Source organism: Notothenia rossii (genome assembly GCF_949606895.1).
Source record: "Notothenia rossii genome assembly, chromosome: 6".
Classification (NCBI taxonomy): domain Eukaryota; kingdom Metazoa; phylum Chordata; class Actinopteri; order Perciformes; family Nototheniidae; genus Notothenia; species Notothenia rossii.
This window is the reverse complement of record NC_136909.1, coordinates 51,207,307-51,230,712: the sequence shown is the minus strand read 5'-3', so window position 1 is coordinate 51,230,712 and position 23,406 is coordinate 51,207,307. Positions and strand designations below refer to the sequence as shown.

The window sequence follows — 23,406 nt, the reverse complement described above, 5'->3', positions numbered from 1 at the left end:
AATGACGGAAAAGGGTCAAGAACAGCATGATGAGCAAGTAATAAAGGTTGCACATCGGTTCAGTGTGTGCTATGAGAAGTGGAAGGATGCCACAAAAGAAGCCAACCAAGCGCTGAGTGGAAAGTGCTCAGACGACCTGCTAGATAGACAAATTACTAAAGTACGCAATACCTCTAGGAGTCTAAATGATGTTTATGACGATTGGAAACGCCTTGAGGTTCCTGACCTTAACACACGTCGCAAAATCGACACCTGTGAAACAGTAACAAAGACCTTATAGATGCAAGGGAGGAAGCTACAGCCCATAGGCATACTACAAGTCAAAGACATGAAGAACATCGAGTCATTGAAGAGGTAATGTCTGTAGCCTCAGGAAGGACAGGCATTAGCTCTCGCCACACTAAGTGCTCCTCTGCAAGCAGGAAGAGTGCAGCTGCTGAGGTTGCTGCCAACAAAGCCACCTTAGAAGTACAGCTGGAGCAAGAGCATTATATTAAAGAGCTTCAGAGACTGGAAGTTGAAGCCGCTCAGATAAAAGCCAAACAAGAGGCTGAAAATGCAGAGAGACAAAGAGTGCTAGAAGCCAAGCGCAGAGAACTAGATCGATTGGAGACTATTAAGAAGCTAAAGGCTGCCGAGGCACGACAGCAAGTATATGACCAGAGTATACATTCATGTCCGGCAACTAAGGGCGACGGCTCAGATGAAGAAATAAATTATCTTCTCCATCGTGGCTCTGTGAAGAAAGAAGAGGAAGTCAAGCCTCAAACTATAAATGATCTTCTCCATCGCGTCTCTGTGAAGAAAGAAGAAGAAGTCAAGCCTCAAACTAGCCCGCTGCGGCACCATTTTACACCACCAGCTGTAGCACAAGCAAGGCAAGAAAACAAATATGAAGATGGCACAACAGCTCTCGTCAAAGCGCTCGCAGAAGCCATCAGTGCGAGTCGCATTCCTCTACCTGAACCTACAGTGTTCAGTGGTGACCCACTCCGATTCAACGACTGGAAAGTGTCCTTTCAGACGCTCGTTGACAGGAAGAACATACCAGCTGAAGAGAAGATATATTATCTACGCAAGTATGTGGGTGGATCTGCTAAAAGGGCCAAAGAGAGCTACTTTTTACTTGGCACAGAGCCAGCGTATTATGCAGCATGGGACATCCTAGAAGAGCGATACGGCAATCCATTCCTCATCGCCAGGGCCTTCAGAGAGAAGCTCGACGCGTGGCCCAAGATAAGCTCCAAAGGCAGTATGGAACTTCAAGAACTCGCCGACTTCCTGCGCTGCTGTGAAGCAGCCATGTCTCAGATCAGAGGTCTTGAAATACTTAATGATTGCAACGAGAACCAGAAAATTCTCTCTAAACTCCCAGACTGGTTGACTTCAAGGTGGAATAGGAAAGTCATAGAAGCAGAAGAAGACACTCACATGTTCCCGAGCTTCAGCCAGTTTGTCAAGTTTCTCACACGTGAAGCTAAAATCGCTTGCAGCCCAATAACATCTCTTCATGCTCTTAAGCCAAGTGAAAGGATTCCAGACAAGAGTGTAAAGAGCGGAGGTCCTGGAGCAAAGGTGTTAGCAACCACCTCAGATGAGAAAGCCGTCGTCACAAGCTGTGTCTTCTGTGAGAAGGCAGGACACAGTCTACAAAGGTGTTACAAGTTTATGCAAGGGACAATCTTGGAGCGAATCAAGTTTGTTCAAGAAAATAAATTGTGTTTTGGCTGTCTCAATTTTGGCCACCGATCTAAAGATTGTAGAGAAAGAGACAGCTGTGACACCTGTGAGAGAAGACACCCAACTTGTCTTCATGACGATCGCACCAAGGAAGAAAGGATGTCTACAAGATCTGACAGAGCAAGGTACAGTGACAAAGACAAAGAAGAGTACAAAGAAAGGAAGAATGAACAGTCACAAGACCAGTCAGAGAGACCATCACGTGAGGCGACGGCACTTAGAGTCATCCAGAATGTTGGAGACACTCATACCTCCACAATAATTCCAGTGTGGGTGTCATCTACAAGTGTGCCAAGTCGTGAAGTTCTGGTGTACGCACTCCTTGATACACAAAGTGACACAACCTTTATCCTCGACGAGACAGCGAAGGCTCTCAATGCTAAGAGTGAACCAGTTCAGCTAAACCTCTCCACGTTGGCTTCAAGAAACACAATCGTGTCCTGTCGGAAGCTAGCTGGTCTACAAGTTAGAGGTTTTTATTCAGACAAGATAATCACTCTTCCAGTGACTTACTCAAGAGAGTTTATCCCTGCAAACAGAGACCATATTCCCATACCAGATACGGCGAAAGCATGGCCTCATCTTGAACACATTGCAGATGAGATCGCTCCTCAGCAAAGCTGTGATGTCGGCCTGTTAATTGGCTACAACTGTGCCCAAGCCCTCGTTCCAAGACAAGTGGTGCCTGGTGAGGAACACCAGCCGTTTGCACAGAAGACAGACTTGGGCTGGAGTGTAGTGGGATATGGCAACCCGTGTCTCAACTATGGAGATGCAATTGGAATAAGTCACCAAGTCATGGTGAAGCAAGTGATGCCAGGTCTACCGTCCTCTTCAGACCTCACAAAGGAAGTGCACTATGTCTGTAGGACACAGATCAAAGAAGTTCTCTTACCTGCAGATGTCATCAAGATGCTGGAGTCTGACTTCGTTGAAAGAGCGTCGGAGACCAGCCCCATCTCTCAAGAAGATCTAAGGTTCCTGTCAAAAATGGAAAAGAGCATCAAGTTGAAGAGCGACGGTCATTACGAAATGCCGCTGCCATTCAAGAAAGAAAGACCTAACTTACCTGATAATAAGATCTGTGCTATCCATCGTCTCAGGTGCCTAGAAAGAAAGCTGAGAAGAAACGACCAGTACTACAAAGACTACAAGACCTTCATGGATGAGACCATAAGACGCGGAGATGCAGAAAAGGTCCCGGAGGTAGACATCCACAAAGCTCCAGCTTGGTACATTCCGCATCATGGGGTGTATCATCCACAAAAGCCTGGGAAGATACGCGTTGTCTTCGATTGCTCCGCCAAGTACCAAGGAACGTCCTTGAACGACCACCTCCTGACGGGTCCTGAGTTGACAAACACCTTGGTGGGAGTTCTGTATCGCTTCCGAAGAGGTCCTGTGGCAATCATGTGTGACATCGAACGCATGTTTCACCAGTTCCATGTTAAGGCAGAAGACCAAGATTACCTGCGGTTCCTTTGGTGGGACAATGGAGATCTCGAAAGCCAACCTTCCATCTATCGGATGAAGGTCCACTTGTTTGGTGCAGCATCGTCACCTGGCTGTGCCAACTATGGGCTGAAGCATGTCGCTGCTGAAGGACAAGGAAACTTTAGTGACGACACCATAAAGTTCATTCAACGGAACTTCTACATTGATGATGGATTGTCAAGTGTAGCATCTGAAGACCAAGCGATCCAACTGGTGAAAGAAGCAAGAGAGCTTTGCAGCACAGGCAAACTCCGGCTGCATAAGTTTATCTCTAACAGCAAGAAGGTCCTAGACACAATCCCAAAAGAAGAATGTGCTGCAGCTGCCAAAGACAAGGACATGGCACTGGGTGAACTGCACATGGAAAGAGCACTCGGTGTGCAGTGGTGCGTGGCTTCTGATTCATCCAGTTCAGAGCCCCTGACACCAAACCACATTTTGACCATGAAGTCCACGATACTCGCTCCACCTCCTGGGAAGTTCGTCAAGGAAGATCTATACCTACGCAAGAGATGGCGTCGAGTTCAATTCTTATCCAACCACTTCTGGACAAGATGGAAGAAGGAGTACCTCCTGAGCCTCCAACAGAGACAGAAGTGGACCAAAGATCGCAGGAATGCAAAGGTCGGCGATGTTGTACTCCTGCAAGATGATACTACACCACGTAACCAGTGGAGGATGGCAAAGGTTATCGAAGTGTACCCAGGAAAGGATGGGAAGGTGCGAAGACTCAAGTTGCTCATCAGCGACTCAACCCTTGATGAGAAAGGAAAGCGTATCTCCAAACCTGTCCACCTGGAAAGGCCCATCCATAAGACGGTGATGCTGATGGAAGCAGACTGAAGACTCCGGCCTCTCTCTTTCTTTTCCTCCCCTCTCTCTCTCTATCTGTCTCACTACAGGTGCAGTCATGGTGATCGTTCTCTGGGAAGCCAAGGACTGAAGTTTAGTTTTTTTGTGTTTATCTTTTCTACGCAGTATGTTGTCTCTCAATAGTTGAAGAAAATCATATACATGTGATATGTTTTGGTGGGAGTGTAACTGCCTCTGTGTCAGTCAGCGCAGTATTTCTGAGTTATTTATTTTGGTAGGAACCAAAGTTCTCTAAGGTGGAACCTTTGTTTTTATATCGCCTGTTTCCGTCAGGATATACTTTAGCGTAACACTCATCCGAAAAGTCCGCTGATTTAGTACATGTTTTTCAGTGCTGATGCATCTGCAAAATAGCTCTTAGCATCAAGATAAACAATCGTACAGAGTAATACCAAGCTACACAATTTTCCTCATGCAATGCAGCTACTAAGGTATATTTTGCTGACGTTTTTTGTGTGTGTTTTCTGTTCTTGTTTGTATTAAATTGTTTTTATACAGCTAAGGGCTAACACATGTTGGGCTTAGTTAGATTGGTCTTTGTGTTTTGTTGAATTATATGTAACCAAAGTGTATTGTGTATACAGTAGCCTAATTGAAAGTAACGACATTACCAGGACAATGTTGGGATATTACTGTATGTTTTGTTATTATTTTGACTAGTGATTATTGTATTTGTGTATTATGTTTTTTGATTACAGTTTTCACGGTCTGGATGAACCAAATAAATCCTGCCAGTAAATTAAAAACTCATTGCTGTCGTCTGTACTGAGGGAATTACAATGGTAGTAATGTCACTGAAAACATCAGAGGGTTTTTAATGGGGCAGTTATCCCTTAATGACAGGGTGGATATGTCAGGGACACATGAAACATTTTCAATATTATTATGAAAATAGAATATTGTAACGGACTAGTTATAATGTTATATATGTTGATGTTTGATGTGTTTGTTGTTCAGAGTTTGTTTTTGCATTTTACTGAGTGTCAGTGAACATGCCACTGTTTTGATGGACGGTTCTTGTGACCTGTAACTGTGGGTTTGGGTGGGAGAGTGTTGTCTGGTTGGTTGGGGATGGAAGAGGGAGGTTCCTGGGGAGAGAGACGCGGGAAGCTTGGTTATGGCTAGAAAGGATCCGTCTAATGTAAATATGACGTCACGTTCTCGTTCTAACTCTCGTTGTAATCGGAGCGGCTCGGTTGTAATCGCAGCGGCTCGGAAGCGCAGTCATGTGGCTGAATGTTTACGTTTGGGATGGCGAGAAACTAAACTATATTAAATATGTAAATACTTGTTAGCGGTCTTGCTGTTGAAAGAAGAATGACAACACTGTAGATCAGCAACACTATGGTTTATTTTGTATTCACAGGCAAGTCAACGTTGTTGCAGTAAAAGTCCCAAGATAGCTCCTGGTGCAATAAAATGTATGTTGCATGTTACTGCTGTAGATGTGTTTACCTCTTTTATATCCCGTTGGGTAGTTTAATCTGCAGCAATGCACCATATTCTATAATATCATCATATATGTGTAGCTTTGTCTCTGTCGTATCTTTCAAAAGTAAAGTGAAACAGCTGTTTTCAGCTTTGTGATGATGTATTTTCCAGCTGATCCAAGAGGCTTTTTAAATACCTTACTTGGCTTAAGAGGGAGGGGAATTTTCTCAACACATAAAGGAACACTTTATCCTTCAGTTTATCACAAACATTACATCAACACATTTGGAGATCCTAATTTGAATCCAGTCTGTAATTTGATATTAAGGTTTTAATAATGAAATGAGGTCATGAATCGAGTTCAAGGTTAAGATCATCTTTATTATCCTATGTACAAACATGAACATACAACATTAATATAACAGTAACGAATAAAACAAAATAACATTATGCAACTCTGATCTTCTTGCTGATACTTTTCAAAGTTACTTTTACATTTGCTCTACTTCTCCTGCTACTGTTTGCTCTGCTTTCAACTTCTCTTTCAACTCTGCTCTTTACTCTGCTTTCCCTGTTTCCTCTGTTCTCCTCTCCTCATCTTCTCCTCAGACTATCCTCGTTTTGCTGTATCCTCTCCTTTCCTGTTCTCCTTTCCTCATACTCTGCTCCTTTTGCTGTCTCCTCTCCTCTGTTCTCCTCATCTCCTCTCCTCCTTTTGCTGTTAGATATTTAGACTGTAATGACAGCTTATGACCTCTTTACAGCTCCAAGCTTCCAACATTCACCTGGCGGTGGTGCCTTGGATGAAAACGACTTTTGATATGATACAATACAACAACAATAGTTAACACCTATCCGCAGCAATAAGCACAATGAGAAGACTAATGGTCTCTTTTATATCAGTTTATATGGGAGTGAAATGAACTGTGCCATGTCACATAGGATTGGAATGGATGATTGGCTGTGTTTTGTGAATATAGAGGAGATGGCAAAAGTAAATATACTTTGTTCTTACCTAAAGCATCTATCCTCCTCTTCGTACCCCTGCCTGCTCCTCCCGCATTAGACTCTGGGGACTTAGCTTTTAAAATCTTGTTCAAGCTGTCCACTCTGTAGTTGGATCTCATGACCTCAGCTTTATGACCCACCCGGCCTGAAAAAGGGTGTCTACGATGGCTGGTACTGAGAGGTGTTATGGTCCTCTTCTGCCTTTTGTGTTTGGGGGGGCGTGAAGGTGAGAGGAAGACTACTGTCATGTGGGGTGTGTTGCTTTACGTCCTCCAAAAGATCATTTAGTCTTGATATCACTGTACACATGAACGTCTCATCCTGTAGGTGGTATGTGTGCTCAGTAATTTCCCGCAATAAGGTCCCACACTGCTGTCGTTTCCTATCTCTTGAGGACTTTGAGTGGTTACCACTGCTCTGATTACAACGAGAGTTAGAACGACGTCTCTTCTCGATGTTCCCGCGATCTTCCCGCGTCCCGCCCACCCCGACCCTTTCCGATTACAGCCGAGCCGCTCCGATTACAACGAGAGTTAGAACGAGAACGTCACGTCATATTTACATTAGACGGATCCTTTCTAGCCATAACCGGGAAGCTTGGGAAGAGCTTGCGGAGAACCGCAGTGACGTGTCGTAAAACCCGGAAGTAAACTTCTTCCGGTTCCTTCGTGAAAAACCAATGCAAATTCTCCATAGGATTTTGGAAAATAGCTCGAAATAAGGTCTGTGGTTGACACACATTTAAGAGAGGGATCACGTTTTGTTCAGCCGGATAATCTCCACATGTCAACCCTACTTTTATAATTTCTGAATCATAAATCTAGTCGCCAAAAGCGAAATGCTAACGTTATGCTATAAACAAACTACAAGCCAGTACAGCAGCAGGGTCGCACGACTTCAACGTCACGCCAACTTAAGATCGTTTCAACTGACTTGCACTGAAACTGCACTTTGAACACTTTAAGTATATTAACATGTTAAACTGTATACCCCGGTTATCTTGGCCCTTTTTGTTTTGTTTAATGTATACCACGTTTATCTAGGCCCTTTTTGTTTTGTTTTATGTATACATGTCACACTGTGGGAAACGATATTTCGATATTTCTGGATGTATAACACATGTAGAATTTTTGACAATAAAGCTGAATTTGACTTTCGCGTGCTTGCATGTTTTAACAAAGCTTTTCATTTTAGCCACACTGAATTTAACTAGAAGTCATGGCTGTGTCAATTACCAGTCTGATATCGTTTTACAAAGATGACAAGAAGAGTGTAGATAGAGGAGAGAAGCACTACAAGTCAGGACACGTAACAGTGCAGCCTAGATGAAGGTGTGCTTACCGGTGTTGTCAGGGCTAGCATGAGGGACAAGGTTTATAGTGTCGGTGAGTAGTGATAGCAAGAGTACCGTTAACCTAGAGTTAATTTATTCACATTCATTCCCATCAACAAATCAATTGTATGTGTCACATGAAATCTTTATTAGGCAAGGCAAATTTATTTATATAGCACTTTTCAACACAAGGCAATTCAAAGTGCTTTACAAAAAATGAAAGACATTAAGAAAATGGCATTTAAAATCAGTCATTAAAAAGAAAAGCTAATAAAAAAAACATTAAAAGAAAAAATACATGGATAAAAGTTACAGTGCAGTCTAAGATATGAATAGTTCAATTAAAAGCAGCGACAAAAAGAAAAGTCGTCAGCCTGGAAATAAAAGTAGTAAGAGTTGCAGCGGACCTGCAGGTTTCTGGGAGTTTGTTCCAGATATTTGGAGCATAATAACTGAACGCTGCTTTACCATGTTTAGTTCTGACTCTGGGGACAGAAAGCTGATCAGTCCCTGAAGACCTGAGAGATCTGGATGGTTCATCATTTAGCAGGAGGTCAGAAATGCATTTTGGTCCTAAACCATTCAGTGCTTTATAAACAGCAGCAGTATTTTGAAATCTATTCTTTGACACACAGGAAGCCAGTGTAAAGACTTCAGAACTGGAGCGATGTTATCCACTTTCTTAGTGTCGGTAAGGACTCGAGCAGCGGTGTTCTGAATCAGCTCCAGCTTTCTAAAAGATTTTTTAGTGAGATCTGTGTAGACACCATTGCAGTAGTCCAGTCTACTGAAGATAAAAGCATGGACACGTTTTTCCAAATCCTACTGTGACATTAGTCTTTTAATCCTAGATATCTTCTTTAGGTGATAGTAAGCTGATTTAGTAACTGTTTTAATGTGACTGTTGAAACCAATAACTAATTTAACCCGCTGACAAGAGAGCCCACCTCCGAAGATCGTGACTGGCTGAGGGACAGACTCGGGGGCAGGTTTTCAGGAATTTCTTGGCTTCTCTCCCCCGAGTCAGAAGAGGAACACTACAGCTTGGAAACACTTAATGTTCCTGAAATTATGAAATCTGTTGGGCATCAGGGACCTGAGGCAATAGTGGCAAGCATGGCATTGTCTGAAGAGCAACAGAGGGCAATTCAGGTGGCTACCACTGGTCAGCGAACCAACCCAAACTGGCATTTGTTCAGGAAAGGAAGGTTGACTGCCAGCAACTTTGGAGCTGTCCTGAGGTCAACGCGTGTGACTGCTTCCTTTATTGCCAGGGTACTAGGGCAACAACAGGCCCTTGATGGTGTTTTGTCTGTACAGTGGGGGACCATGAATGAATGTGAGGGCGTCAGGGCATTCACCACTGCAACCCAGATGCAGGTCCATGAGTCAGATTTGTGGCTCTCCCTATCAGGAATGTTGGTGGCATCTCCAGATAGTCTGGTAGGGTCTTCCGCTGTGCTGGAGGTAAAGTGTCCCTACGGAGCCAGGGAAATGACAATTAGTGAAGCATTGCAAATCAAGGGCTTCTGTGTCAGTAAGGAAGGAGAAACATTCAGCCTGCGTGAGGAACATCCTTACTGGCACCAAGTGCAAGGTCAGCTTCACCTCACTGCAAGGAAGAAGAAATAAAAAAATTGTGAATGGTTTTTAATTTACATTTACTCGCCTTTGCAATGTTGTGGTTATTAGAGTGTTAGGTTTCCTGTCAGCTCGTCTGTTGGGAAGATATAAAATATTAGTTTTCATGGAAGTCACACCGTCACATATACTGTAAGAGCATTAAGACATACAGTACATAGGCTAAAACAAAACATCTAAAGATATAACCTTGCACTTTGATAAGTCTCGTGAACATTTTCACTATTTTGACATTTTTATAGATGAAAATTGAACTAAAGAAATAAATAGTAGATTAATCCATATTGAAAATAGGTGTCGGCTGCTACACTAATTATAATAGTTATATTTCTTAATTAATTAAGATAAGATATTACTGTATTTATCCCAATTTGGGAAATGTTTGTGTTGCAGCAGCATAACAAGAAAAACAAAATATAAGTTATTATATATACAAAAGTATGTGAGGGATGGAATATTAAATTGAATATAAATGTAAAATGTGATTTTACGTCCAAGAGAAGCTATGGAGCAGAGAGTTCTCTGCCAGCCAGAGGTGATTTGTTATTAGTTCAATATGTCAAACTGATTTCCCTGACTACAATCTTTAGTTACATGGTGAAAAGTTATGCTGCTTGTACGAATTAGACTTATCATATAAGCCACACAGGTTTTAATAGGATGTATTCATTATCTTTACTTATGTTGCGGTCTGATATAGATATACAGATACTAAAGATAGGCAGGTACTTGCTTTCAAGCAGAACACAGCGGAAAACAAACTTAGCAGGAGTGTTTACGTGTTCGGCGTAATGACGTACAACGGCCTCGACAATTTCTGTAGTCCTATTCAGCCACTCTGTAACAACCATCGTTTTTCAGACACGTAAACTCTTCAAAAATCCCCAGTGGGGTCACTGCTGATGTATTTAATGTCGTAGAACAAAACGTGATCTATCTCTTAAATTTGTGTCAACCACAGACCTTATTTCGAGCTATTTTCCAAAACCCTATGGAAAAAATGCATTGCTTTTTGAGGAAGGAACCAGAAGTGCTAAAAATGCTAACTTACTTCCGGGTTTTACAACGCGTCACTGCGGTTCTCTATACGGCAGGATTAGTGGATTGTTTTGGCGTGGTTATGGCCAACAGTAACATGTGATCTGATCAAACTAAGCCTCCCTGTGTTCCTGTAGCGAGACGCTACAATATACATGATCAAAATGACGTGTTATCAAATAACTCGTTGTGGACAATAAAACCATATCGTTTAAAAAAAAATGTAGTATCATTTAACCACTTATTACACACACTGTAGTTAGCAGTGAAGTGTGTGGGACATGCCAAAATCCTGTAGATCCAATGAAAAAATAAGGTATAAAATGAAGGAAACACATTTCAAGAGACCTATCATTGTACTGCTATGTGTGTAAATGTTTGGCCTTTTATAATAAGACCTCAGAGTTTCATTATTCTGCTACATGTTCATGATAACTGAGTGATTCTGATGGGGACACCAAAGTGACTTTATTCTGGGTCTGTGATATTGACCCAACTACTACTACTACTACTGCTAATAATAATAATAATTACAATGATTATTATTATGATTATTGTTATATTATGATATTAATATTGTTGTTGTTATAATTATTGTCATATTCTTTCACTTCACTGATTCATTTTTACTGTCGGATTGCTCGTGTCTTACTAAAGTTGTGAGAGTTACGACAGCACCTAAACTGGTATGGAATCAAATTAGGGTCAATAATATTCACAAATTATTTCACAGTCTGCAGTTGTATATCACCTGTTGTGCGCATGTGAAAAGATTTTGTGCATGTGTAAAAAAGTTTTGTGCACACAGATATAATTTGCTCGTGTAAAAACATGTTGCAGCTGTAGAAATATTTTGTGCGTGTGTGAAAAGTTTTTGCAGATATAATTTGCACGTGTAAAAAAGTTTTGCAGGTGTAGAAATATTTTGTGCAAGGATATTTACAACAGTGAGGTTTCACAAAGTCTGAGATACGGACACACACATTTCCTATCTGTGTGTGCGAACCTGAAGTTACAAGCTACAAGCTGCTATTTACGAGTACGAATTTTGACCCTGTTTTTACGCCTGAGTATGCTAGCCAATCAGCACGTTGCCCACTGACTAGCCAATCAGCACGTAGCCCACTGACCATCCAATCATAGGACACAAGGTTCTAACGCGTTCGTTTTGCTGACCTGCGCCACTTGGAGCGTGCTTGCGGGAGTCAACATGGAGGAGCCCGAGGCGAACTCTTGTGGGACACAGGTGGGTTAATTACATGCTACCACGGAACATGCCACTACAGTTTTAATTAACTGACGTTACATCGTAATTAACTAAATATATCAAGACAGCTGTGCGTGCATCCCGGAGTTACTTAAATTGTATATTTAACGCTAGCTAGTTGATGTGGTCTTTGCTAATACTACTTTGTGCCACCCTCCTTTTTTGGGCTCAGTACTATCCCAACAAAGTATTTCCATTTACCTATATATAAAACAACATGGTAAAGCAGTAAAATACAGCTCATCTTTAAAAACGCAAATGTCATTTATTTGATGTATTTCCACAACCTCTTGTTGTCTTTGAATGCAGCCTCTCCATCCCAACTCGAACAGCTGACAAAATTCTGGGTAGGGTGGGAAATCCCTACAGACACCTTGAAGGTCCGAGTTGTGAAGGGGGCGTACCTGAAGTCTTCCACATGTTTTGGCACATTGCATGTACCTGGGCACTTCCAAAACTATGAGGACTTTTCAAAGCATGTGGAGAGCTGCATTGCAACCTATGTTACAGGCTTTGGTCTAGTTTAGATACTGCTCATCAGTATGATTCTGTTGCAAAAAAAACATTGTTTCAGTGTTATGGAGCTTCTGCTTTTGTTCATTGGTGTAAAAAGGGATTTTGTCTTTGGTATTCTTTCACCTGAAAAGAGATCTCCATTTTAAGAATATCGACTCACAGAAACGAAACCTTTTGAGATTATTACTACTTCATTTGTTCCAGTGGTCAGCTCAAAATTGAACTTGAACATGACATTTTGTGACAGATACTATAACCTTTGCCTGGTACTCTTTTTGTACTGCATTTTGTTGGAAGGGCTGTTTGGATTGTGCCATATGTAGTTCTGGCACCTGGTTCAGGTAGTTGTAACCAATGGCATCATTCATTCTGTTAATAGAGTCAATATTTAGAAAATGGTCTATTACAGTACTTGTTATTGCTGATGTATTTACTTGAATCCTACAGCTCTTGTATCCAAAGATTCTAAGAAATAAACCATTGACCAGTGACTTTGGATGTTTGCTTCATTTCAATTTACCCACATTTTACATTTTTCACAACAATCAAAATTTGAATTATTATATTATATACCTTAAAATGTTCTGCGGCTAACAAAGTCATTTCCATTCATAAACCACAGAACTGATCATTTGCTGTGTAAACATTTCCCCGGGGACTATTTTGAATGCAGGTTGAAGTCTCTGAAAATGATTTTTTCAAGTCGTAGCGGAATGAAAAGAAGTCAATGTCAGGATGAAAGGTAGGGACATTATTGTGAGTTCTAAAATAGAACACTATACTACTACTGTAGTATCTTTCATGTAACAAGGAACTGCATTAGCTAGTGGAAAGCCATGTTATTCTAAGAGTAACATTTCAGGTTACTACAAATAAAGTAGGCCTCTAAAATTGAAATACATTTATTTTCCTTTTCAAAATGAGAATATAACAGTCATGCCCTATATATATATATTCCATCATCCTCTACCCAACCACCCCCACAAAAGTACCACGTATCTCCAGATGTGTTGGTGTTGAATGTTTGTGATCAACTGAAGGATGAAGTGTTACTTAAATTCTTCTTCAGCTAAATAAACTCTTTAAAAAGCCTCTTGGATCAGCTTGAAAAGTAGTCGTCACAAAGCTGAAAACAGGCTGTTTTTCTGACTTTGTAGAGATACGTGGTTTTCACAGGACAGAGACAAAGATACAAACACATGATGATCTTATAGAATATGATGCATTGATGGAGATTAAACTAGCCAACAGGATATAAAGGATTTATATGCAACTAATTACTGAATACTTCTTCCACTGCTGAAAGTTAGTATGCATTGTGCCTTATGCTTCCTGACTTGATTCAAGGACACCCTCTATGTAGTGAACTACAGCACTATAGATGTCTGCCCCAAAACACAATGAAGGAGCAGTAGGATTAAAAAGTTGATTCAGTCCTTCCAGTTCTTCGATGCCCAGGGGAGATGCCAGTTCAGGAACTTGTACTCCAATTTGATCCATTTTCTGCAATTTCCACATCTGGAAAATGGATCCCCTGAAATAAAAAAGTAATCGGGTTTGTTAAAATAATTACATGGGATGACACCCTAAAACAGTGGTCAGGAACCTTTTCTAGAAATCATTTGGCTCCCAACAAATACAAATTCTAAATTACTAATACAGTCCATTATTTATTATTAAATTATTTCCACCCCACTGATTAAATTGTTGTTTTGTCAATCTTGACATGAACACTAAACTAGATTTCAATCACTTGACATGCATTACTGAACTGTAATTTATTAAGCCATTTATTTAGTTTAAATGTTATCCTTGTACAGACTAAATAGACTAGTGCACTGCATATTCATTGCAGTTTTCAGGTGTTAATTTACCAGTGAAAGAAGTCAGCATCTATTTTCCTGCAATACTCTTTTTGAGGCCTACAAATTCAAAGAAAAATAAAATGAAAACAACTACAACAGTAGTTGTTTTCATTAGTTTTACATTTTTCGGATTGTGGCCTATGTCTTTGTATATCAACAAAACTATTCTATGCAACTGAAACTCAATGTTACATTGTGTTGCATAGCCCATTGTTGGCTTTGACACAAATTGTAATTCTGCTGTAGCCTGATTATGCATGTGGTTATTGCTGTGTACTATTGGAAGATGCCTGGTAAAGTGAAACACAGTGGTCCTGGTAGGCTAAATTCCAGTTCCCGTGTGTTGCATTTTCATTATAATATTAAGAACAGTGTAAGGATTTTGTCAAATAAACATATAACCAAATACTAACATTGTTATGACTTCTAAAAGAAAGCAAGGTGTGCTAACATTGGCTTCCTCCACAATGGTGAATAAAACACAGAACTACAAAACAGTTTTTCCCCTTTACCTCGAAGTTGTCAGGAGGGCTGACAGGGCTCTGACTCTTTCCGATTTCCCACAGCTGGTTAGGAGTGAGGTTACGTTCTGTTCGGAGTGAATGGTTATTCTAGCCATCTGTGAATGTGTCAAGATCTTCCTGAATTCGGGGCAGAAAGACATACTGAGCACAGAAAAGGTGTGTGCAATTTGCTGGGTCGAGCAGGCCATCCTCCTCTAGGCTGTGGAGCAGATCGTAATAAATACTTGACACGACATTCCACACGTCACGCCACAGGCGCTCTATCCTGAAAGACAGTTGACAAAAATAAATGAATAAATGCAGTCCGTAAACAATTATCACACCTTTACGTTGCAGAAAATGCAAATAGTAACTCAATGGATTTTTCCCCATCCCTAATAACACTAATATGTACATTAATCTCAGCAACAACTTTTAGCACCATAATTAATGGCAGCACGTCACTATTAAGCGATACACTAGCAAAAGATATTTTGACCAACGAAAGCTTTATGACAGAAGCTACAACCATACACTGATATTACCTTTGATTATGAACACTTTTCCCTGAGATGAAGCTTCCCCTGCCGCACCCACGAACGTCAAACATATGTCTGGCAATGTCCACATTTTCCACACCTTGGTCTCCTCTGACCCTTGACATGTACAACCATACAGATACCATGTTAAGTAATTTGACAATGTGAAATTTGAATCTCTGTACTCTTAGAGCTGGCTGTATCTCCAGTTTTCTAAGTACAGCTATAGCCATTTAACAAGCTTCACTATTGGCTCCTGGCTAATCCCCCAGGGAACCAGCAGTTTTAAATATTTTGTTACCACAGAAACAAGAGGTTTTAGTATGAGACTGAAACATTCTTTATGGGCACATCACTGGAAAGACCTACACATAATATTGGGAATATGTCACGAGGTCATGTAAAGTAATATAAACAAGGAATGAATAATCCAATCTCATTCTAAGGCCATACCCATAAGTGTCATCACTGGTAAAGTGTTGTTTCAGAAATGACATATAGGGGGTGCTAGGGCTTCCTGGGCCTTTGCTTAATAGGCACTATATCCCCAACTATCAATTTACAACTTTTCTTGTAAAACTTAGTGAAAAATCTGTTGATCATGTAGGCCTATAGACCTTTTTGAAAAGCAGCCATTTTGACATAAAATAGTAGGGTAAACACAGGTGTTACCAGTGATACTAATTAATGTTCTGTTCCATTCAGATCAAACAGTCAGGGTGCTGCTATTGTGCATGTTGGCTCACTGGAAAGGCTCTACTGCACTAAATAGAATGGAACCTTAATCAACTTAATTAATTTAACCTGTATTTACCTGCTAGTTCATGTCAATACGGCTGCCGTGACAAAAGTCTACCTTATTTTTATAAAATGGCCTAGACTGATACAAATCAGTGTTCTTTTAACTGTATCAAGTGCACCTGACATTTTTCTTCATATTCAGTATTTCCAATAATCCAATGTTTACATGTAAAAAAAACACACACAAAACAAGAAATAGCCTGTTACCTGGATGGAAATCCGTGTTTGTCCACAGCCTCAAGGAAGAACTGCAGAGCTGTTGAAGCCTTGTTGTTATTGGCTACTTGTAGGTACATGATCTATGAGAGCATTTATAGAAAGGAAAAAGTAAGCACCACAGAAACACAGTACTCAAATAACCTATTAATGAATTAAATACTGACCCCATACTGTATGTGCGTGATAATTAACTTTAAAAAATGGCATTTAATATCAATTCACTTTTGGTCAATTGTAAAATAAACTCCAGGAAGCACTAACCTTTCTTGAAAATCCATCAATTCCACCAAATATTACCATACCATATCTGCAAAATAAAAAGGTATTAATTGCTTGATGTATCCACACCACATCTTGTCCCACCAAGTCCTTTGATGATTGAAATAATCTTCGTGTCCATCGCCAGACCCCTTTTTGTGGTGTTGTGCTGAATAACATGATGTGATCGGCGCCTACATAAGATGACCCGCACAATGTATAGTGAAATGTTTATCTTTGGCTACAATACTGCTTGTGTTTACATTATATAAAACATAGCTGAGGAAGAGCATTTATTGTTATAAATATGTTATTTGTGTCCTAAATATTGCTGATTGGTCTTTTAAATGAATGAAGTAAGGCTAATTTTGGCCTGAACTCGAGCAGTGAGGCATGTGTTTCAGGTTAAAGCTTTTGAAGTTCTGCCCTTTTCATGCAAAAAAGTATAATGCATGGACTGTAGAGTATATGAAAAAAATATAGAATTATATTTAAACAAATAAAATAATTAATACATAAATCATTAATTTATGTATTAATTATCAATCAATCAATCATATACTCTACAGTATATGATTGATTTAAAATCAATCATATACTGTAGAGTATATGATTGATTGATTTTTAAGAAAACATGAATCGCTCATCGTCTATTGCAGCGGGTTGTAAGGAGCATTTGTGTTGAGTAGGCCATACAGTTATTTATTATTGATTATGAAGATCGTATTATTATGAAGCCCACTTTACCGTTCCTTTTCTGTTCACTTGCTTTATTTTCCAGCTGACGTGAACACAAGTCGGATTGGAAACTGAACCTTTTCGACCTTTGGCTAACTAACGTTACGTTACCTTCCTCTCCATATTAAATGCCCGGGGCATTATGTCAGGAAGCACCCGACAAAAGTGTTGCATTAATTTCTTTAACATTAACGTTACTCATTCAAACGGCACAACAACAACAAACGTTAATTTAGCCAACAGACTGTAGCTAGCTAAGACAATAGCAAAGACCACATCAACTAGCTAGCGTTAAATATAAAATATAAGTAACTCAGGGATGCACGCACAGCTGTCTTGATATATTTAGTTAATTACGATGTAACGTTAGTTAATTAAAACTGTAGTGGCATGTTCCGTGGTAGCATGTAATTAACCCACCTGTGTCCCACAAGAGTTCGCCTCGGGTTCCTCCATGTTGACTCCCGCAAGCACGCTCCAAGTGGCGCAGGTCAGCAAAACGAACGCGTTAGAACCTTGTGTCCTATGATTGGATGGTCAGTGGGCTACGTCCCGATTGGCTAGTCAGTTGGCAACGTGCTGATTGGCTAGCATACTCAGGCGTAAAAACAGGGTCAAAATTCGTACTCGTAAATAGCAGCTTGTAGCTTGTAACTTCAGGTTCGCACACACAGATAGGAAATGTGTGTGTCCGTATCTCAGACTTTGTGAAACCTCACTGTTGTAAATATCCTTGCAAAAAATATTTCTACACCTGCAAAACTTTTTTACACGTGCAAATTATATCTGCAAAAACTTTTCACACACGCACAAAATATTTCTACAGTTGCAAAATGTTTTTACACGAGCAAATTATATCTGTGTGCACAAAACTTTTTTACACATGCACAAAATCTTTTCACATGCGCACAACAGGTGATATACAACTGCAGACTGTGAAATAATTTGTGAATATTATTGACCCTAATTTGATTCCATAAACTGGCCGCTTGTCGTCATAATGTGTCGTAAGGGAAGTACACTTTTCTGTGCTTTACGACACTGAATTGGGTTTCACGGTAAACATGGCGCTACACAGTAGAGCCTGTTGAAGGAGTGAGTCGTTGTGCTGAAGACGGTTTGTTTGTGTTGGTTTACCCTCTCCTCCCGGTCACACAGAGTCTGAGCAGCAGCGGCTCTCGCTCCGCTCGGGTCAGGCCGGGAACAGACGGGTTATGGCGGCGCAGCGCGGTGTTCTGTTCCAGGAGAAGGTCAGTCGGCTGCTCAGCAAGCAGCACGGCAGACCGGTGCTGAAGCCCAACAAGCCGCTGGTCCTCAAGGACGAGGTGGCCAACCGCAGGGTCAAGAGAGGAGGTGAGGGGGGGGGGCTCTCTGTTTCACAGCACACTTCATAACATCAGGTCATCCAGTATGGATGACATGGGACCAGGTGGCCTGCTTTGACTGCACATTTTTATCATTTGTCCTGCATCCCACACATCGAGACAATGTCCCTCATTTGATTGACAGTCGCCCATCTAACACTTGCCTCTTTTGTCTAGTTGAAAGCCCTGTAAACCAGGAAATGTTGTAAAACTGCCATTGTTGATCCTGAACATGTCAGAAAGGGACTCAGCATCCTCAATGACCCCAAACACTGTCCAGATCTGCCAAGCCATTTTGTTACTATTGTCTAGAGATGTGCTTGGTATCGTCAAAGAGAAACGCTTTTTCACCTAAACAATTTGTTCATAACTATCTCACATCAACCATACAACCAGAGTATGTTAATAATAAAGGGAATAAGGCACAGTGGTCATTTGCGTGATCTACTTCTTTAAAGTGTTTGTATCCTGCTGCAGAGGTCTACCTTAGAGCTTCCTCAGTGTGGAGCATCATAGCAGCTAAAGGAAATCTGAAATTTCCGTTATGTTTGTTTAGCAGAAGGTAAAACAAGGAAACATCCTGTTTATGACTTTGTGTGTGTGTGTTTGCTCTGACTGGAGCTGCACAGTGATCATCGGACAGGGCGGGGGGGTGATGGTAACTCCAGTCAGTCAAAGCTGTCTTTTTCTCCACAGGCGCGTCGTGTGTCACCGAGATCTCGGTCCTGATGGCGTGCTGGAAGCAGAACAGCTTTGTGGAGAGTGTGTGCTCCGCGGAGATGAAGGCCTTCTACAGCTGCGTGGACGAGGCTCAGGTATGTTGACCGCAGCACAAACACACAGCAAGAGGTCAGCATGTCCAAATGAAAATATGCTGAGAAATACTACAGGACCCTGAAGTAATGAGTTTCCCAATGCATCCTGGGTAATGCCACATTCACTGATGTATAACTTAAAAAGTACACACAATTATTTGTCTGCAATCTAGGGCTTTTGAATATTGATAAAATATTTTTCACAACTTTATTCTGGGTATTTTTTTATGGCGATGGTAAGCACTTAATTGTCAGCATTTGTGTATGGCAGCTATCTCATCAGTTCAGTCAGTCTAACTTTTTTGTCAAACGGTTTAATGTCAGCTACATGAAACTGGTGTCTGGCCTGTGGAAAGGTGTTGGTCAGCCCTTCCCCTAACACTTGCATGACCCATTGAAATAAAAAAAGCATTTGACACAATTAATCATGACATATTCATAAAAAAACTGGAACGTTATGGAATCAGGGGTGTTGTTTTGGAATGGGTAAGGAGTTATTTAACCAACAGGCAACAGTTTGTGAAGCTGGGAGAGTGTTGTTCTTCATATTTGGAGATTACATGGGGTGTCCCCCAGGGGTCAGTATTGGGGCCGAAACTATTTATTATGTATATTAATGAAATATGCAATGTATCGACAGTACTCAAGTTTTTTTTTTGTGCTGATGACACTAATATATTTTGTTCTGGGGACAATGTACAGCTACTATTGGAAGAGATCACAGCTGAAATATGCAAACTAAAGTTATGGCTAAACAGTAATAAGTTATCATTAAACTTGAATAAAACAACATTAATCATATTTGGAAATAGAAATACACTAGCATCCTTTAAGATAGATGGGATTTTCATTGAGAGAGTTAAAGAACATAAATTCCTTGGAATCACAATTGATGAGAAACTGAGCTGGAAACCACACATAAAACATATTCATTCCAAAGTCTCAAGAAGTATTGCAATATTAAACAAGGCAAAACAGATTCTTGATCAAAATTCCCTCTACATTATTTACTGTTCATTGGTGTTACCTTATTTAAGTTACTGTGCAGAGGTTTGGGGCAGTAATTATAAAAATACAACACAATCCCTATTTATTCTACAAAAAAAGAGCAATAAGACTTATTAAAAATGTCAGCTATAGGGATCATATAAACCCATTATTCTTAGAACTAAAATTATTAAAACTGTCAGATCTTGTTGAATTCCAAATTGCACAAATCATGTTTAAGGCAAAAAACGTTCAATTACCTGGGAACATTCAGATATTGTTCAATGAAAGACAAGGGAATTATTATTTACGTGGTTCATTTATATTCAATAATGTTAGGGTGCGCACAACAAAGAGAAGTTTTTGTGTTTCTGTTTGTGGGGTGAAGATCTGGAACAATTTGAGTGAGGAGCTAAAGGGATGTCCAAACATAAAACTATTCAAAAAGAGGTATAAAGAAACAATTCTCACAAGGTACAGGGATGAAACTGCTAAACCATAACTGTTTATATTCTTGTTTTGTATTCTATTTAAGAATTTGTGTTTGAATGAATTTGTGTATGTACATATGTGTATATACAGTGGGGCAAATAAGTATTTAGTCTGCCACCAATTGTGCAAGTTCTCCCACTTAAAAAGATGAGAGGCCTGTAATTTTCATCCTAGGTATACCTCAACTATGAGAGACAAAATGAGAAGAAAAAAAAAATCCAGAAAATCACATTGTCTGATTTTTAAAGAATTTATTTGCAAATTATGGTGGAAAATAAGTATTTGGTCAATAACAAAAGTTAATCTCAATACTTTGTTATATACCCTTTGTTGGCAATGACAGAGGTCAAACGTTTTCTGTAAGTCTTCACAAGGTTTTCCTTGGTTTTACCCATTACTTAATAAAAGCACTGCTAACAAACAGTGTTCCTCTCTCACAGGCTGCTAAGAAGAACACGTCTGAGCTGAGCGGCGTGCAGGGGGAGCGTCTCCCCCCAAAACAAGCCACCCTCCTGCTGAAGAGATTCCCCAACCTGCGCACAGAGATTTAGGAAACAGACTTTAATGCATAACTCATACAGACATGAAATGTGCAGCCGATTGTCATGATGTTAAGGAGATGCCGACTGCTGAACTACAAATACATCTATTACATTAATAAAGGAAGGAGCTTAAAGACCCAGTGAAGTGCATGTACATATCATTGTGCCTGTTCATGGCTAAAATAATTTTTAATAATTCATAATTAATGAATTAATGAATTATTAATTTTGTCGTCTGAGCCTAACGGAAGTTGAAGACGATAGTGGCTGTGACGTCACAAGATGTACCCAGTTGCGATTGTAAACATGGCGGAGACTTTGGAAAGGGATACTAGTGTGAGAGAAATGATTGATTTGGACAGCTTTTCGGACAGGATAGATGAGGAAAGTGATTTGGTGCACTTTGAGGGCAACATTAAGAGATTTATGGATACAGCTCTCAACACTCATATGAAACATATATTTCAATAATCAAAAAACATTGGAAGGATTTCTTAACCTATTTTATACAACTAATATTACATAGATGGAAATATTTGTTTACATAGATGACCAAACCCACTGAGATAACTTAGGCTACAGTTTACCTCCCTGAGCTCACGTTATCTCTCTCAGTCCCACAGGAGAGCACTCTCCCTCTCCTTATTGTTGAAACAGCTAATCTCCGTTAGCTCCGAGCTAGCACCAGATGCTAACGACAACCCTGTAACTCTCTCAGTCTCTCTTTCTCTCTCTCTCGAATCGACCAGTGGCCTTTATTTATCATGATCAATCAAAGAATCTACGAAACAATGACACCAGCCAGGCTCACCTTCATCTTTTGGGAACAGAAACATCGCCACTTCGGCAGACTTGACATTACTACAGCCAGCGGCAATGCATCGTTTCCCCTGTGTTTTTCATCCCTCTTTCTTCACTGTCGCCTCCATTGTCAGGTTTTCTCGATTGGCAATCACTTCCAGTCGACTCCGACACACTTTCCAGGAAAATACTAGCTCAAAAACGTTGAGAAATTCGACTTTGAAAAAGAGAAAAAACGAACGGTGGTGAATGTAAACAGTGCGGCGGCGTCCATCTCGTGACGTCACGCAGTAGATCGCAAGCCACGCCCACGAAGGCGAAGGTCGACTGCAGATTTCCCCATCAAATTCAAAACTCGTCAAATTCGTGCTATTCCAACATCCTTTGATATGGGTTCCAATGGACAATTTTGCTCATTACTATACGTATTAGCATAACAGATCATGCACAGGTGCGCACTTCACAGGGTCTTTAAGGAGATCTCATCACAAACACCAGTAGTGCGTCATGGTGCAGACTTTGTATTCACAACACACTGTGTTTTATGGTTTGAAAAATAATGTGACTTTCTCCTCGTGTCCTCATTTTGTCTCAATCCAATTTAGCAGAGTGGACTCTCGGGTCAGAGATGTTATTATTCGATCTGATGCAATTATTCTTCTTTGGTTTCTTGGCTCCTGGAGCTTACCGTTATCACTGCACATTAAAATGGATCGTCATTCCTGTGGTTAAAAGATGTTCAAATAAAACCACCCTGTAAACACAGATTCGCAGTAAGCAGAGCTCAGTGGGGTTGATATGGATTTATACTGTTAATAAAATATTCTGACCAATCAGTTGTTTCTTTCCTCTCTTTCACAGCGCCCCACTTCCATACTCCATACAGCTTTAAAGCCTGAATTGTGTTCACAGTACAAAATGACAAATTAAATAACTAATCATTGCTAAATATGCTTTGTGTACACTATTTTCCCCAGAATGCATTCTAAAAATGGAGGAGGGCTCAGTTATTGATCTTGGTGAGAGAGCTCCAGAAATATCTTGGAGACTAATTAATTAAATCTGTAGAAACTGTTTTCTCTTTCCAAAGGGACCATGTGATGGGTGTATGTTTATCATTTCCCTTTGCAATAACAAGTGA

The 23,406-nt window shown here is 40.3% G+C and overlaps 2 protein-coding genes and 1 long non-coding RNA gene across 3 annotated transcripts; 2 read left to right on the top strand and 1 right to left on the bottom strand.

Moving 5' to 3' along the window:
• The first annotated feature begins 11,251 nt into the window (after nt 1-11,251).
• Nucleotides 11,252-12,832, top strand: LOC307045095. The gene is made up of 2 exons (XR_013809773.1): nt 11,252-11,804; nt 12,135-12,832. It is a non-coding gene; the product is annotated as an uncharacterized lncRNA (long non-coding RNA).
• Nucleotides 12,833-12,934: 102 nt separating this feature from the next.
• LOC307045094 (uncharacterized protein) lies at nt 12,935-17,778 on the bottom strand. The gene is made up of 6 exons (XM_079690599.1): nt 17,685-17,778; nt 16,530-16,575; nt 16,257-16,348; nt 15,255-15,365; nt 14,719-14,995; nt 12,935-13,875 (listed from the first exon to the last, which is right to left on the bottom strand). The coding sequence occupies exons 2-5, from the start codon at nt 16,566-16,568 to the stop codon at nt 14,818-14,820; spliced, it is 420 nt and encodes a 139-aa protein (XP_079546725.1). The 5' UTR covers nt 16,569-16,575; nt 17,685-17,778; the 3' UTR covers nt 12,935-13,875; nt 14,719-14,817.
• A 505-nt stretch (nt 17,779-18,283) lies between these two features.
• chchd1 (coiled-coil-helix-coiled-coil-helix domain containing 1) lies at nt 18,284-23,101 on the top strand. Its single transcript, XM_079690294.1, has 3 exons — nt 18,284-18,617; nt 19,325-19,443; nt 21,363-23,101. Exons 1-3 carry the CDS (start codon nt 18,479-18,481, stop codon nt 21,471-21,473), a joined length of 369 nt encoding a protein of 122 aa, XP_079546420.1. The 5' UTR covers nt 18,284-18,478; the 3' UTR covers nt 21,474-23,101.
• Nucleotides 23,102-23,406: the final 305 nt, after the last annotated feature.